Below are 13,918 nucleotides of genomic sequence, written 5' to 3' on the forward strand. Positions count from 1 at the left end.
CTCTCCGTCTCATTTGGCACTGTCCCTTCTGCATTCAAGCATGCACTTGTCTCCCCCATTCTTAAAAAACCTACTCTTGATCCTAACACACTCTCCAATTATCGACCCATCTCTCTCCTCACTTTTGCTTCCAAACACCTTGAGCGTATTGTTTACAACCACCTTACCACTCCCTTCTGTTCTCTCCACTGAAACTGCCCTCACAAAAGTCACCAATAACCTCTTTGCTGCCAAAACAAAGGGCCACTACTCTCTGCTCAGTCTTCTTGACCTCTCTGCTGCTTTTGACACTGTGAACCACCCTCTCTACCTGCAAAATCTTCACTCCCTTGGTCTACATAACACTGCCCTCTCCTGGCTGTCCTCCTACCTATCTGACCATTCCTTCTCTGTCTCCTCTCATGGCTTCTCTTCTCCCCACTTCCACTAACAATAGGCGTTCCCCAAGGTTCAATTCTTTTACCTCTCCTATTCTACCTGTGTACATCCTCTTTAGGTGAACTCATCAACTCTTTTGATCTCCAATATCATCTCTATGCTGATGATACTCAGATCTACCTTTCCTCTCCTGACCTCTCCCCTCTCTCCTCACCCGCATCTCCAACTTTCTCTCTGCTATCCATTCCTGGATGTCCCAGTGCTTTCTTAAACTTAACATGTCTAAAACTGAGCTGATCATCTTCCCACCCTCCCGCATAACCTCACTTACCCCAGATTCATTATCAATTGATGGCACAACTATCTCCTCTATCCCCAAAGTGTGCTGTCTTGGAGTTATCCTGGATTCCTCACTCTCTTTAAAACCACATATTCAGCACCTCTCACAGTACTGCCGTTTACCTCTTCAAAATATTTCTAGGATTAGATGCTTTCTCACCTTGGATGCTACTAAAATCTCAATGGTCATCTCCAGATTGGACTATTGTAACCTCCTCCTATCTGGCCTCCCAGACTCCCACCACTCTCCACTCCAATCTGTCCTCATTTCTGCTGCTTGGCTCATCTTCCTCTCCAAACGTTCTACATCTACCTCCCCTTTCCTTCAAGCCCTACACTGACTCCCCTTCCCCTTCAGAACCAAATTCAAGTTTCTTACACTCACCAACAAAGCCCTCACCCAATCGTCTCCCATTTACATCTCTGACCTCACTTCGCTCAACAAATGCATGCCGTCTCTCCTGCCTACTGATTACTTCCTCCCACTCCCGCCTCCAAGACTTTGCCCATGCTGCTCCCTACCTTTGGAACTGCTCCCTCTCCCTATCAAACTCTCCACCTCTCTACAAATCTTCAAACGGGCTCTCAAGACCCACTACTTCATCAAGGCCTATCAGCTCTCTACCAACTAATAATCCCCCTCAGTATCCTTGGTAGTTTGGTAACTATCCCTAAGTAATTTACCCAGGAGAGGTGATTGAGTTGTACTCCACTGACTGAAATTGCATCCACACCCTAAACCTAGCAAATAACTCTGCCTACATAAACTACAGTGCCGGCTTTGCCAGCAGATTAGTGTTCTGTGGGGATGATACCACATACAATAATACAACTACAAACATAGGCCCTCATTCAGAGCCGTACGCTCTGAGCAGAGCGCACGCTCTGAATGAGGGCCGCCCTCCATGAAAATGGAGCGTCCTCCTGGACGCTCGTATAGCTGTGGGTCACCACCCACAGGCTATACGAGTGTGCAGTTTGATGGCCGCGATGGTCTTGACCATCGCGACCATCGAAGCTGCGAGCCGGAGCCTGCGGTTGAGGTTTTCAACCGCAAGCTCCGGAGTGATTTTGGCTCTATCAGAGCCAAAATCACTCCCACTGACATCACTAGTGATGTCAGTGGGCCGGCTTCTGACGGGAGGCGTTCCCGTGGGAACGCCCCCATCAGGGAGGCACGCCCCCGGCACGCCCACCAAAGGGGGCGTGCTGTCAATCAACATCGACAGCACGCCCCCTTTGATCAGACACAACGAGCGAAGGACTTTCCTTCGCTCGTCGCGTCTGGCGCATGCGCACGACGGAGCTCCCTCCGTCGTGCGCATGCTCAGTGCAGAACATCGACCCACTTGCGAGTGGACAGCCGCTCGCGAGTGGGTCTGAATCAGGGCCATAATTAGCTATATCTGAGGACCACATTTGGCCTAGAAAGATATATATATATATATATATATATATATATATATACATAAACTAGCTGGAGTACCCGGCGTTGCCCGGGATTTTAGTTGCCCGGGATTTTAAGAATGTTTGTTTACACATCATCCTCCTACAAACCTCTCCTTAGGCAGGCCTCACGAAAAGTGTGACAAACTTTCCCATTAAAAATAGTCCTAAGGTCTTCGAAGCAAGTAGGACCTGTAATGGTGTAAAGCAAACTTCGGAGATAGAAGTATTGAAAATTTGTAGGATGTACAGTGTAAATACGGCCAAAAGCTTCTGTTGCGCTGATACCAGGATGACCATCTACAGCGACTCTCTGTTTTCTGTGTAGAAAAACTTTTGGAGAAGCATTCCATGTGTAATATTTTGGTAGCTCACAGTACAGCAGGGTCCTTGCAAAGTCATCATTATGACACAGTTGGAAGAAAGAAGTGAATGTTGTTGCGTAATTTGATATAGTCAGAGAGCTGAGAATGCTGGCAAAGCCTGCTAAAGCTCTCATCGATAATAAACATTAAGATCATGACAAAACATGTCAACACAAAACGCTTGCTCCGAGGTCCTACCCATATGCCGTGAGGGCCCACAATGAGCGTCCAGCAAAAATTTTATTTTTTAATTAATTAAAAATTAACAGTAACTAATTTCCATTTAAAATTGTTTAAGTTCCCTCCGCCGTGTTTTAATATGCTCGTATGTAAAATGTCACGATCTTCGCTTGTAAACTGTGGATTTGTATAGAAAGACAGAAGTACAGAAGGACAAATTTTTGCTTTTATATAGTAGAGAAGATAGAAAAGAAAAAATAGTAGATAAGCTAAATCCTTTTCTAATGCCGTACCTGACCTGTATAGGGCAAATGCTATGCAAAAATTGTGTTTTTTTCATTAATTAAAAATTAACAGTAATTAATTTTTATTTCACATTTTTTTAGTTGCCTCTGCCGTGTTTTAATACGCTCGTACGTAAAATTTCACGATCGTGGCTTGTAAACTGTGGATTCGTGTAGAAAGACAGAAGAACAAATTTTCGCTTTTATATAGTAGATATATACAGTATATATATATATATACACACAGTATGTATATATATATATATATATATATATATATATGGCATATACAGTATATTTGTAAATTTGCAATGCACCAGTGTCCTCCTTTTAGGACTAGTATTCACAAGTGAGCTCAAAAGAGGAGCATCATCTGTTATAGGTCCTGCGGCAGATTCACAGGACCAATTTATGAGCGCCACCGAAATCGAAGCAACTTTGTTTAAGTCAGGACATGTGAAACCTACAATATCTAGGGCAGAGTGAAATTAATATATATTTATATTCTTAACTGTGTTATTAGGGCCCGATTCAGAGATGAACGCAACTGCAAATCGCATGCAGATCGAGCGATTGTCTACCATCGTGCATGCATCGCAGTACACGTGCGCGGAGACAGCAGTGTGTTCGCCGTGCATTCACGCAGACCACGGAGGCTCATTGCAGATTGATTGACAGGAAGTGACCATTTGGGGGTATTGACAGGGGGTGGTTAGCGAAACGCAGGCGTGCATGGCCATTTGAATGCCGTTACGTGGGCGTGCATAAATCAGCCACTACAATTGCATACACAGCTCTGCATGGCAGAAGAGCTCCCAGACCTTCCGCAAGGGTAATATGGCTGCTGATGAACTTCGATGTTACCGATGTTTATGTAGGTATGAGTAGTTGTACACAGGTGAGAAGGCAGTAGTGGGCGTCTTTATGCTCGGGTGATGTTTGCTAATATTAGCATATTTTTGCAACTGCGTTGCTTACGGAAACGCAGTTGCGATCGCATTAGCGTACATCTCTGAATCAGGGCCTTAGTTCAAACGCCTTTTTAAGGATTTGCAATTATATGGTCTTATGTTATATGTATATTATCTTAACTACTTATGGAAATGCTATAGTACCATTGATGTTATGCATTTTACTGTTTAAATTTGACTAACTTTTCCATCATCTAAAGTTGGAACTGCCGCCTGTTAAATAAACTGAGATTTTCTATAAGCCTGTGTGACTATTGGGTCTGGGGTTGGGTTGTTTTCACCTCTCTGCCAAGGAAGCACCCCTGTTGCAGTGTACCTGATTCTCTCAACCTACCCAATCCACCGGACATCGTTGGTGAGTGTCACACTATAGCAGGGGAGTGTTACAACAACTCTTACAATGCGAGGTGAATAGCTCTGATGTAACCATAACATGGAGAATTAATGTTCCCGTGAAATCAGATAAGTCTCTTTCCCTGACCATGTTTGCGTTTATAGGCTGTTACTCGTTGCTAATTGAATACGGCCCTTAATGTCAATTTCGGCTAACTAATAATTGTAAAGTCTGAACTTGAGTTGAAAGAGGTGTACAGTATGCTGCATATGATTACAGACATCTCCTTGGCTTTGCTTTTGCTCCCCAAGTTATTTCCAGCACCCAGCACCTTTACAGCCCAGGCAATCAGGCACTCAGCACTGCCCTATCCATACTTCAGCTGAGGAGACCCTCCTGTCAGGGATGCTCTGCCTTTTTTGCACTCCCTCATCCACTGAAATGTCTCCAGCTACTCCTTCCACCTCTCCCCATGTGTTCCAGTGACCACCTCACCCCATGTGTTCCTCTAACCCCTTTAACCATCTCTGACCTTTCCGCTGCTCCATTCCCTACTGTGACATTGACTCCGCTCCCCATGGCTGTTGGCTGCCAATCAGAAGTAGTGTGGATGAATGGAGAAAAGACCTTGTTCAACGTCATATAACTGAACCTACAGTCAAGTGCATTTTTTTGTCATGTGGAAAGGTCTGATGGAAAGTGGAGAGTTTTGAGGGGCATAAGTCCAATGTTACTACTGTAACATGTCATAGCATGTTATACTATATACTAAGGCCAAGTAAGTCACACTGTATACTGTGCAATTGTCATATGTGATTTTATTCTGTGGACATAGGTAGGGCCGGATTAACAACGGGGCAGATAGAACTACAGCTCCAGACCTCCACATAAAAATAGGCCTGTCATCACGACCACTTGATGATGACCAGCCTCCCAGCTGGCCACACGATCGGCCATAAATTATAGATATTAAAATTGTATTTCTGCGTTTTCACAAAATGATGCAATTTTTCTACTTTGATGTATTTAGGGAGACATTGGGGCTGTGAGTGAAAGCACTGCCACAACCAAACAGCACTGGTCACAGCTTCACCACTTCTCACAATAGACATATGTCACCCTTATCAGGCCTTGGACATATAATTGCCAGTACATACTCTGGGTATACAATGTATACACTTTACTTTATTCCATGGCCTTAGGAACAGACTTCACAATTAAATTAATTATTCTCATCAGAGCATAAAAATGTGTCCAAAAAAAGTGCATTTTATTTATTTATTTATTTTTGCTTTCTTTTTATGAATTGCTATTAAAATAGTTGACTGAATGGGAACGAATAAAACATGTAACAGCAGCACACAACACTGGAAATAGGGCAGCACAGTATACTGACAACACAAGGAGGGAATTGTGACTCCTACACTTTACGTTACTGTGCTTTTCATCCAGTTTTCATGCATTCCGAATCCCAGGAAACTGGATAAAAAGTACAAAACAGCTGTTGACTGTGAGAACGTCTCTATCATCCTGTACACGAAGCCCCTCTACGGTTATGTACTGCACAAGGACTCCACATTGTTCATCATAAGATGCGTAGCTCGGCGTTCTCTCCTAGCCCATACTTAGTTTTATGCTCATGGAACAGTCTGAGCAGAGAACACTTGTACATGTTGTGATATCTATCCACAATCTCTGGGCTTGGATCCTGTATCTGGGGGACAGTGACAGGCTCCCCAACTATTAGGGAAAAAAAGAAGACAACATGAGTAGGATTCTTGTGACAGAGTAATAATAACCTGTACCCTGACTTTTTCATCTCTCATTCGATGTGTGAGCAAACTACAGGAATACCATTATTATATCAATAGATCAGCATATTTTATGACCATTTCATGGAATTAGTATACTGGTAAATTAGGTTAATAAATAGGGTAGTGTACACTTTGTAGTTAAATGAGCTTTCCTTGGAGAATTATTATTTTTGTTTATATTATAATATTGCATCTTATCAGGGCTCTAACTAGTGGTGGGCAATGTTATTTCCCCAGTGCAGGGCCTAGGGGCGACACGGTCTCTGCCCCATGGCACCTATATTTAGCTTGCAGGGTGCCTGAATGTACAATAGATCTGGTTGGGGGGTGGGAGGAATAACAGTCTGTGCTAGTGATTTCATGTTATACTGGTCAGGAGATGGGAGACCTCATTACTCTGTTTTCCAGGAGGAAAATAAAACATTTCTCTTTTCCAACAGGGCCTTAATTTTGGTGATTTGGCCAAGCAGCAGCACTAGGTAGTCAAAGCAGTAAGAACAGGTTGGAGAGAGTGACACTGGGTTGGAGGCAGTCCATCCATTACAGAGGCTCCCAGAGAAGTTTGGAAGCATCTCCTTCAGTGGTATGAGGGTAGGGGCAGTGGGTTTTTTTTTCTGCCCAGGGTGCTAAAATGTATAGGTGTCTAGTTACAGCTCTGTTCATGAAGAATGCACTGGCAGTACTAATGGCCATTCAGATCACACATTGGATAGCTCATGGATGCATGGCAATAGGACATGCTACATCCATCATTCCTCCTTGTACACTGTAATCAGGGATGGATTATAGTCAGGGCGGACGGGGCGGTTGTCCCGGGGGCCCCCATATACAGGGCCCCCACACACTGACACACTCCCCCACTACTGTGGATGCCAATTCCGGGATCGGGGGGATCCCGGGATTTTAGGCCAAAAACGCTGGGATTTCAATCCCGGGATTAAACTGCACATTGTGCAGTTTGGCCCGGCTGCGTTAAGCACTTTGCTTAGAGCGAGTTGCTCGTCCCTCGACGGCGAGCATTCAGTGCGGCGTAGGGATGGAAATCATTTAATGTTTCATTAGAAACATAGGTCAGATGGTTTCGATGTTCAATGTTCAACCCTGCAATGTTTAGGATCCAATGTTTCATCACCATCGCAAGATTTCTCCCTCAATGTTTTTCCCTGCTTTTCCAATTTTTATTTTTACTTTTTTGCGACACTGTGTGGTGCTGTCACTGCTTTGGGCTGCCAGCCAGGGCCGGTTCTAGACATTGCGGAGCTCAGGGCAAATGTTCCCAGTTGCGCCCACCCCCCCCCCAAAAAAAAAAACAAAAAAAACTTTTTTTAGATGGCGTTCAATCACACTGTGGGGTGTGCCCAGGACTTACAAAGGTGCTGGGCTTCCCCCAATCTCTCCCCTCATGGCGAATAAATGCCATGTGCAGTAATGCGCCTTACACAGTAATGCCCAAATTCAAGTTACGCCACACAGTAGTCCCTTATTCATGTTATGATACACAGTGGTGCCCCTTTTACACAATCCCCAAATTAGTGCCCCTTATACACAAGGTCCACAGTAGTAGTGCCCCTAATACAATGCCCACAGTAGTAGTGCCCCTTATATAATGCCCATAGCAGTGGTGCCCCTTACACAATGGCCCCCCAAATGGTGCCCCCCCATGCAGTGCCCTCATTAGTAGTGCCCGCAGTGGTAATGTCCCCATTGGTAATACCCACAGTGTTAATGCCCCCAGTAGTAGTGCCCCCATTGGTAATGCCCACAATAGTAGTGCCCACAGTAGTAATGCCTCTATAATAGTGCCCACAGTTGTAATGCCCACATTCGTAGTGCCTCCATTAGTAATGCCCCCTATAGTAGTGCCTCCAGTAGTAATGCCCCCATTAGTAGTGTCCACTGTAGTAATGACCCCTATAGTAGTGCCTCCAGTAGTAATGCCCACTATAGTAATGCCCCATTAGTAGTGCCCCGAGTAGTAGTGCCTCCATTAGTAATGCCCCCTTTAGTAATGCCCCCTATAGTAGTGCCTCCAGTAGTAATGCCCCCATTAGTAGTGTCCACTGTAGTAATGACCCCTATAGTAGTGCCTCCAGTAGTAATGCCCCCTATATTAATGCCCCATTAGTAATGCCCCCATTAATAGTGTCCACTGTAGTAATGACCCCTATAGTAGTGCCTCCAGTAGTAATGCCCCCTATATTAATGCCCCCATTAGTAATGCCCCCATTAATAGTGTCCACTGTAGTAATGCCCCCTATAGTAGTGCTTCCAGTAGTAATGCCCCCTATATTAATGCCCCCATTAGTAGTGTCCACTGTTGTAATGCCCCCCTATAGTCGTGCCCCTAGTAGTAATGCCACCCTATAGCCATGCCCCCAGTAGTAATGCCCCCCCATAGAAATCCCCCCTATAGCCATGCCCCCAGTGCTGGTGCTCCTGAAAAAAAAAAAGCAAACTTTATTGTGTTCTGCTGGAAGAACACGTCTCAGAACAGCCACCGGAGCCAGAGGAGGGACCAGGTTTTGATGTGTTCAGTTGAATTGAATACAACAGTAATTTTAATGATATGGTTCTGCTTCATACATAATATGCACAGTGCTCTTCTTCATGAACAGAACAAGTTTCCATATATTAAACTCTTTTAGGACTCTATCAAGTTTAATACATGTAGAGGTCAAAGTAACTTTCTATTATATGAAGTTCATACCAGTGCCTGCATGGGTTTCCTCTGGGTACTCTGGTTTCCTCCCACAATCCAAAAACATACTGGTAATCAGCGGCGTCATGAGGGGGTGCGGGCCGCGTCCGGGTGTCACCCTCGGAGGGGGTGACACTAAAATGCCTGCTCCTCTGCAGTGACAGGTGCCGTGTGCTGCAGTGTGACATTCTCCTGTCAGAGAAGAGGAGCTGACAGTGCAGTCATCGGGATCCCCTGCAAAGCCATGCCCCTTTATTTTAGGCCATGGTCACTTTTTTGCCTGTGCCTCCGGCACACAGGGAAAGTCACAGTGCGCACCGGGTGTCACCAGACCAGGACCTCGTCGCACGCAGTGAGTACACAAGTTGCGTATTCCATCGGAGTGGCTAATTTATGCACGCCCATGCAACAGCGTTCAAACAGACAGGCACGCCTGCGTTTCTCCGGCCACTCCTCCGTCACCACCCCGAAACGCTGACTACGTGTCCCTTACTCTGCGATGGCGACTCTGCCCTGTGTGATCGCAGTGCGATCGCAGTGTAGCCGTCGGGCACATGCACTGCGATGAATATGCATGCGCAGTATGCAATAATCGGCCAACTGCGTACGCTGTTGCAGTTGCGATCCTTAATGAATTAGGCCCATAGATTGTAAGCTCCTCTGGGGCAGGTACTGATATGAATAGCCAAAATATTCTCTGTAATGCACTGAGGAATATATATGCGCTATATAAATAATTAGTAATAAATAAATACATTAAACTTGTTAAATCTGATATGAACCTGCAATAACAACCTTCTGTGGTGGAGAATTGCACAGCCTGGCTACCTTTGCAGTGGAGAACCCCTCTTTCTAGGTTTCATTGGCTGATTTTCCCCCTTTCAGTTCTGCTGGCATTATAGAAATGTGAAGGATTACTTGGTGTGCAGTGACATGAAGATGTTAATACTTACCCACAGTCGTGATTGGCCGGGAGTAAGGGATGAAGCCCTTTGATTCAGATGATGTTAGACCACGACCATAGAAAAAACATGGAGCAAATCCAAAAAGTTTCTGGAACCTGTACTGAGCTGCTTGAAGCAAACTTCCCTCTGTGAAATGTACTTGTTGGTACAGGTCAGTTTCACCAAATGAGAAAGAGGGGACGAGGTCTGCTCTGCACAGAGATATCAAGATAACAGTCATAAATACAGAACTACCATTGAAGATATTTAGACAAAAAGTATTAAAGTGAAATATACCTACAAATTCTGTACCAGCACACTAATGACACTTTTCCAGAATAACTCAGGTATTTAACCACATTTTGTTTCTCATTAGCTGCCAAATTTGATACAGTGTAATCTAACAGACAAAGGAAACGCTTAGTTTTACTCTTTGTTGGACCATGTAGATCAGGGATGGGGAACCTCCGGCCCGCAAGATCATTTCATCAGGCCCGGCCGGCTGTGGCTCTCTCCCACTCAGCGGCAGCGGGCATCCCCTTCAGCGGCAGCAGAGGCAGCGCAGCGGGCGTCCCCTTCAGCGGTAGCAGAGAAAGCGCAGTGGGTGTCCCACTCAGTGGCAGGCATAGGAACCTGCGGGGTGGTTCGGGCAGGGCCGCTGGAGGGGAGCCATGGTGATAGTCTCGTGTGGATTTATTGCCATACTCTCGCACCGGAAAGGCAGTCACCCACAGCCTTTGAGGTTGCAGGTTCCCAGGCCAGCCTCGGCTGTTGCCACAGTCTGGCTGGCTGGATCGGGGAGGCACCGGCCAAAGCTGTCTCCAATCAGGGCACACCGGCACCATGAGCAGCGGCAGGCAGAGCAGCATGGACCACAGCCAGACCAATGGGCCCATTTATTAATGATCGCATTTTGCAATGCGATCAGGGCATGCAGTACCGCCCATGATCGCATTGCAAAATGCGATCATAGCGGCCGAATGTATGATCCGGCACATGCAGGGTGACGGGCTCCGAAAGGCGATGTGGCCGCAGGCTGCTGCGCATGCGCAGTCCCACGGACTGCACATTAGCGGCACCCACTTCCGGTGGAGGGATCTCGGAGATCCCTCCGCCGGCTGACATGCGGTAAGTCCCCATAGGTTACAGTAGCTAACGCTATCTTCAGATGGCGTTAGCTGCTGTTGCCAATATCGGGAATGCTTTGCATTCCCGATATTGATACATTTGGCAGCATCGCATCCCCCATAGAAACCTATGGGGGAGGCGGCTGCCAGCGGCAATGGAGGGATCGCAGCAGGTATCTCCGATACCTGCTGCGGTCCCTCCTTCATACATCCAGGAGATACTTAGTATTTGAGGTAAACCCCTGAAAACAGGTGTTTTCGGGGAATTTACCTCAAATTCCCTTTGATAAATGGGTCCTCAGGAGAGAAAGTGACGGGGTTGAGTAATCTCTGCGTGTGTGCGTGCGATAGTAGGAAGTAGGCTGCTTCAATGAGTCAGTACACACTATTACTGTACGGTTTGTGTGACATACCAGAGCTGCCTGCAGTCACCCATTAGCACATCTTGTAACAGACTGTTGGGCATTTAGGGGGGCACCCTTCATCCTGTGTGTATGCGTGTCCCTTACGCTGTCACCACAGTCGAGTCGCCGGCACATCGGCCGGTTTAGCCTCCGACTGATGTTTTAAATATCCAAATGGCCCCTGGCAGAAAAAAGGTTCCCCACCCCTGATGTAGATGGTGTATGAGTTGCTTATTGCTATAGTTATGTTGCTGGAGAGGACACCCATTAGATTTTATTACTGTCTAAAAACATACTTTCCTCCTTTTCAACCTAGTGTCACCATTTATGTCATCAAGTGAGCAGATCAAAGCTGTCAAGTAGGTTATTTGCATCATTATGCCCCTGCCAACTCTGGGGCTCATTTAAAGGTGGACATGCATACATTTTTTACACGAGACTTGCATTCCATACTTCAGCTGCACACCAAAATAGTGCACGTATATACAAAATGTTGACTTCTGTCTAGCGTGCAGGGCTGGACCGGAGCTCTATGTTGACATCTGCTGGTCCCGAACCCGTGACATGACATCACACATAGGCGTGGGGCCACCAGCACTAGGAAGTAGAATACTTCTCTATGCTCTAGGCAGCTCTGCAGAAGTGCTACTGGCTGCAGGGTGCCATTCCAGGAACCCTACAAGCCACATATAGACAGGGGCAGTGATGATGTCGCCCCCAGGGCCCTGATTGATGCTACTGCTCACACAACCTTAGTTACAGCCCCGCTAGAGATGCAGAAAAGGAGTGGAGAGTGGCAGGAAAGCATAAGCAGATGCGATGACATGTTCACTTCACAAAATTAGCACAGTTACACAATTACACAATCTTAGATACACCTTTTGGGAGGCATATTCCTTGTTGGTGTTTGAAGGATAGTGCAACAATAAGCAGGGGTGGGGGTTATCAAAAGCACCTTCTAATAGCTTCTGATTAACTTAAAATATCCTCCAGCCAGGAGCACAGCTGGGGGGATTGATCAACTGGTGAAAGATGGAGGAGACTGCCAGCCAGGGACATGCAGTCAGGGTAGGCTGGGGAGGCAGAGCCTCCACTCTCATACTCCTGAGATTTGATAAAATAATTATTACAATAATACAAAGAAGATATTTATAATGTAAACATCTTTTTTGTTTACTGTAATCACTTTTAGAGTTAACACTAACCAGCTTTGTGGAGTTGGGACTGCAGAGAGACAAGAGATGAGGCAGTAACAGCTCAGCCTCACTTCTGTATAGTCAGACATTGCTTGTAGAGCTGGGGCGGGGCCAAACCATGAGCAGTAAGCTGCACAGAAAAAGAGCTAATAGCGGCATGCCTCTGAGTATGGAGGGGTGTACCTTGAGCACTAATGGACACCTTGGATGTGTCATGATGTGACCAGGAAGTCCACTGCAGTGTTTAGAGATCGGATCTCAGTCAGCAGCAGCAAGAGAAGACACAGTGATGCAGGTAGGAGAATCAATGTACACTGAAGATTAGTTTAGTGAGGGGAGAGTTACAATGAGAAGAGGGTGAGACAGGCTCCCAGCACTCAGACCCATCTCCATGTGTGCCTTCCCAGCCATTGACCTCGCCGCATGTCACTGCTGCCAGCAGGGGAGCTGGAGCTGCAGCTTCCCCAGCAGATGTGATCCTGGAGAGCAGGGAGTCAGTGCAGGCCAGACTACAGTTATTTCCTCCCAGGGGTTGTGATCTACAATAGACTGCACAGCCCCTGTCTCTGCATGACCATGCCTCCTCCTCACTGACAGCAGCAGCCTTCGTGGGACCTTCCTGACAGGCTGCTGCTTGATGACCCTGCCTGCTTTCTGATCACAGTGACTGCAACAGGAGAGAGATAGACATGATCTACAGCAGGTAAGTTTCAGAAAAGGGGGCAAGGGGGTATAGATTATGGTAGGTAACAAATAAGGGGGTAACCTCTTTAATTTGGTTAATTAAGATGATTGTTATTTTTTTATGAGACTGGGGGTGGGAGGAGGTTTACCGCAATACATATGGATCGCCATATGTACTAAAATGGTCTGCAGCAGATATTGGGTTTATGACCTGGGGGTTCTAATGCACATGTGCTTGTCTGTGTATCTTAGCTTAACCCCCCGTGTCTCTCAGCCTCATCCTCTCCTGTATCTCTCCAGCCCCATCCTCTTTGTGTCTCTCCAGCCTCATCCCCTCTGTGTCTCTCCAGCCCCATTCCCTTTGTATCTCTCCACCATCATCCCCTCTATGTCTCTTCTGCCATCTCTGTATCTTCTGTACTACCCCCATGTCTCTCCTGTCTCATCTCCACGTGAGACTTTCCATCTCCAGCCATCGGATCATCTTTCCATGTCTTTCAGCCTCACTCCCAGTGTCTCTCAGTCCCATGCCCACTGTGTCTCTTAAGCACATCATCTTTTGTCTCTCCAGCACACACCCCTCTGTCTCTTTGCTGCACCAAAAAACAGAAAAAAGAGATTTGCCCCCCAGCACACAGCAGCAAAAACAATACTTAAATCCTACATGATAATAGAGATTCAGAGGTATTAGTTACATACATTTGCAAATATATGAATAAGCGCCAGGCCAATCGTCAAGGCTCCTCTATACTGG

The 13,918-nt window shown here is 46.2% G+C and overlaps 1 protein-coding gene across 1 annotated transcript in view; it reads right to left on the reverse strand.

Annotated features, from left to right (window-relative positions):
• Positions 1–5,632: 5,632 nt before the first annotated feature.
• The window catches only part of LOC148508163 (diacylglycerol O-acyltransferase 2-like), a 40,423-nt gene continuing 32,137 nt past the window's right edge, over positions 5,633–13,918 (reverse strand). Inside the window, exons 7-8 of the mRNA XM_088444978.1 lie at positions 9,763–9,965; positions 5,633–6,037 (exon numbers count right to left, since the gene is read on the reverse strand). Of these exons, the coding sequence (XP_088301104.1) occupies positions 5,883–6,037; positions 9,763–9,965 (358 nt within the window). The 3' untranslated portion in view covers positions 5,633–5,882. The remainder of the gene's footprint in view (positions 6,038–9,762; positions 9,966–13,918) is intronic.

Source organism: Taudactylus pleione, unplaced genomic scaffold, assembly GCF_031769625.1.
Source record: "Taudactylus pleione unplaced genomic scaffold, aTauple2 ptg000375l, whole genome shotgun sequence".
Taxonomy (NCBI): Eukaryota; Metazoa; Chordata; class Amphibia; order Anura; family Myobatrachidae; genus Taudactylus; species Taudactylus pleione.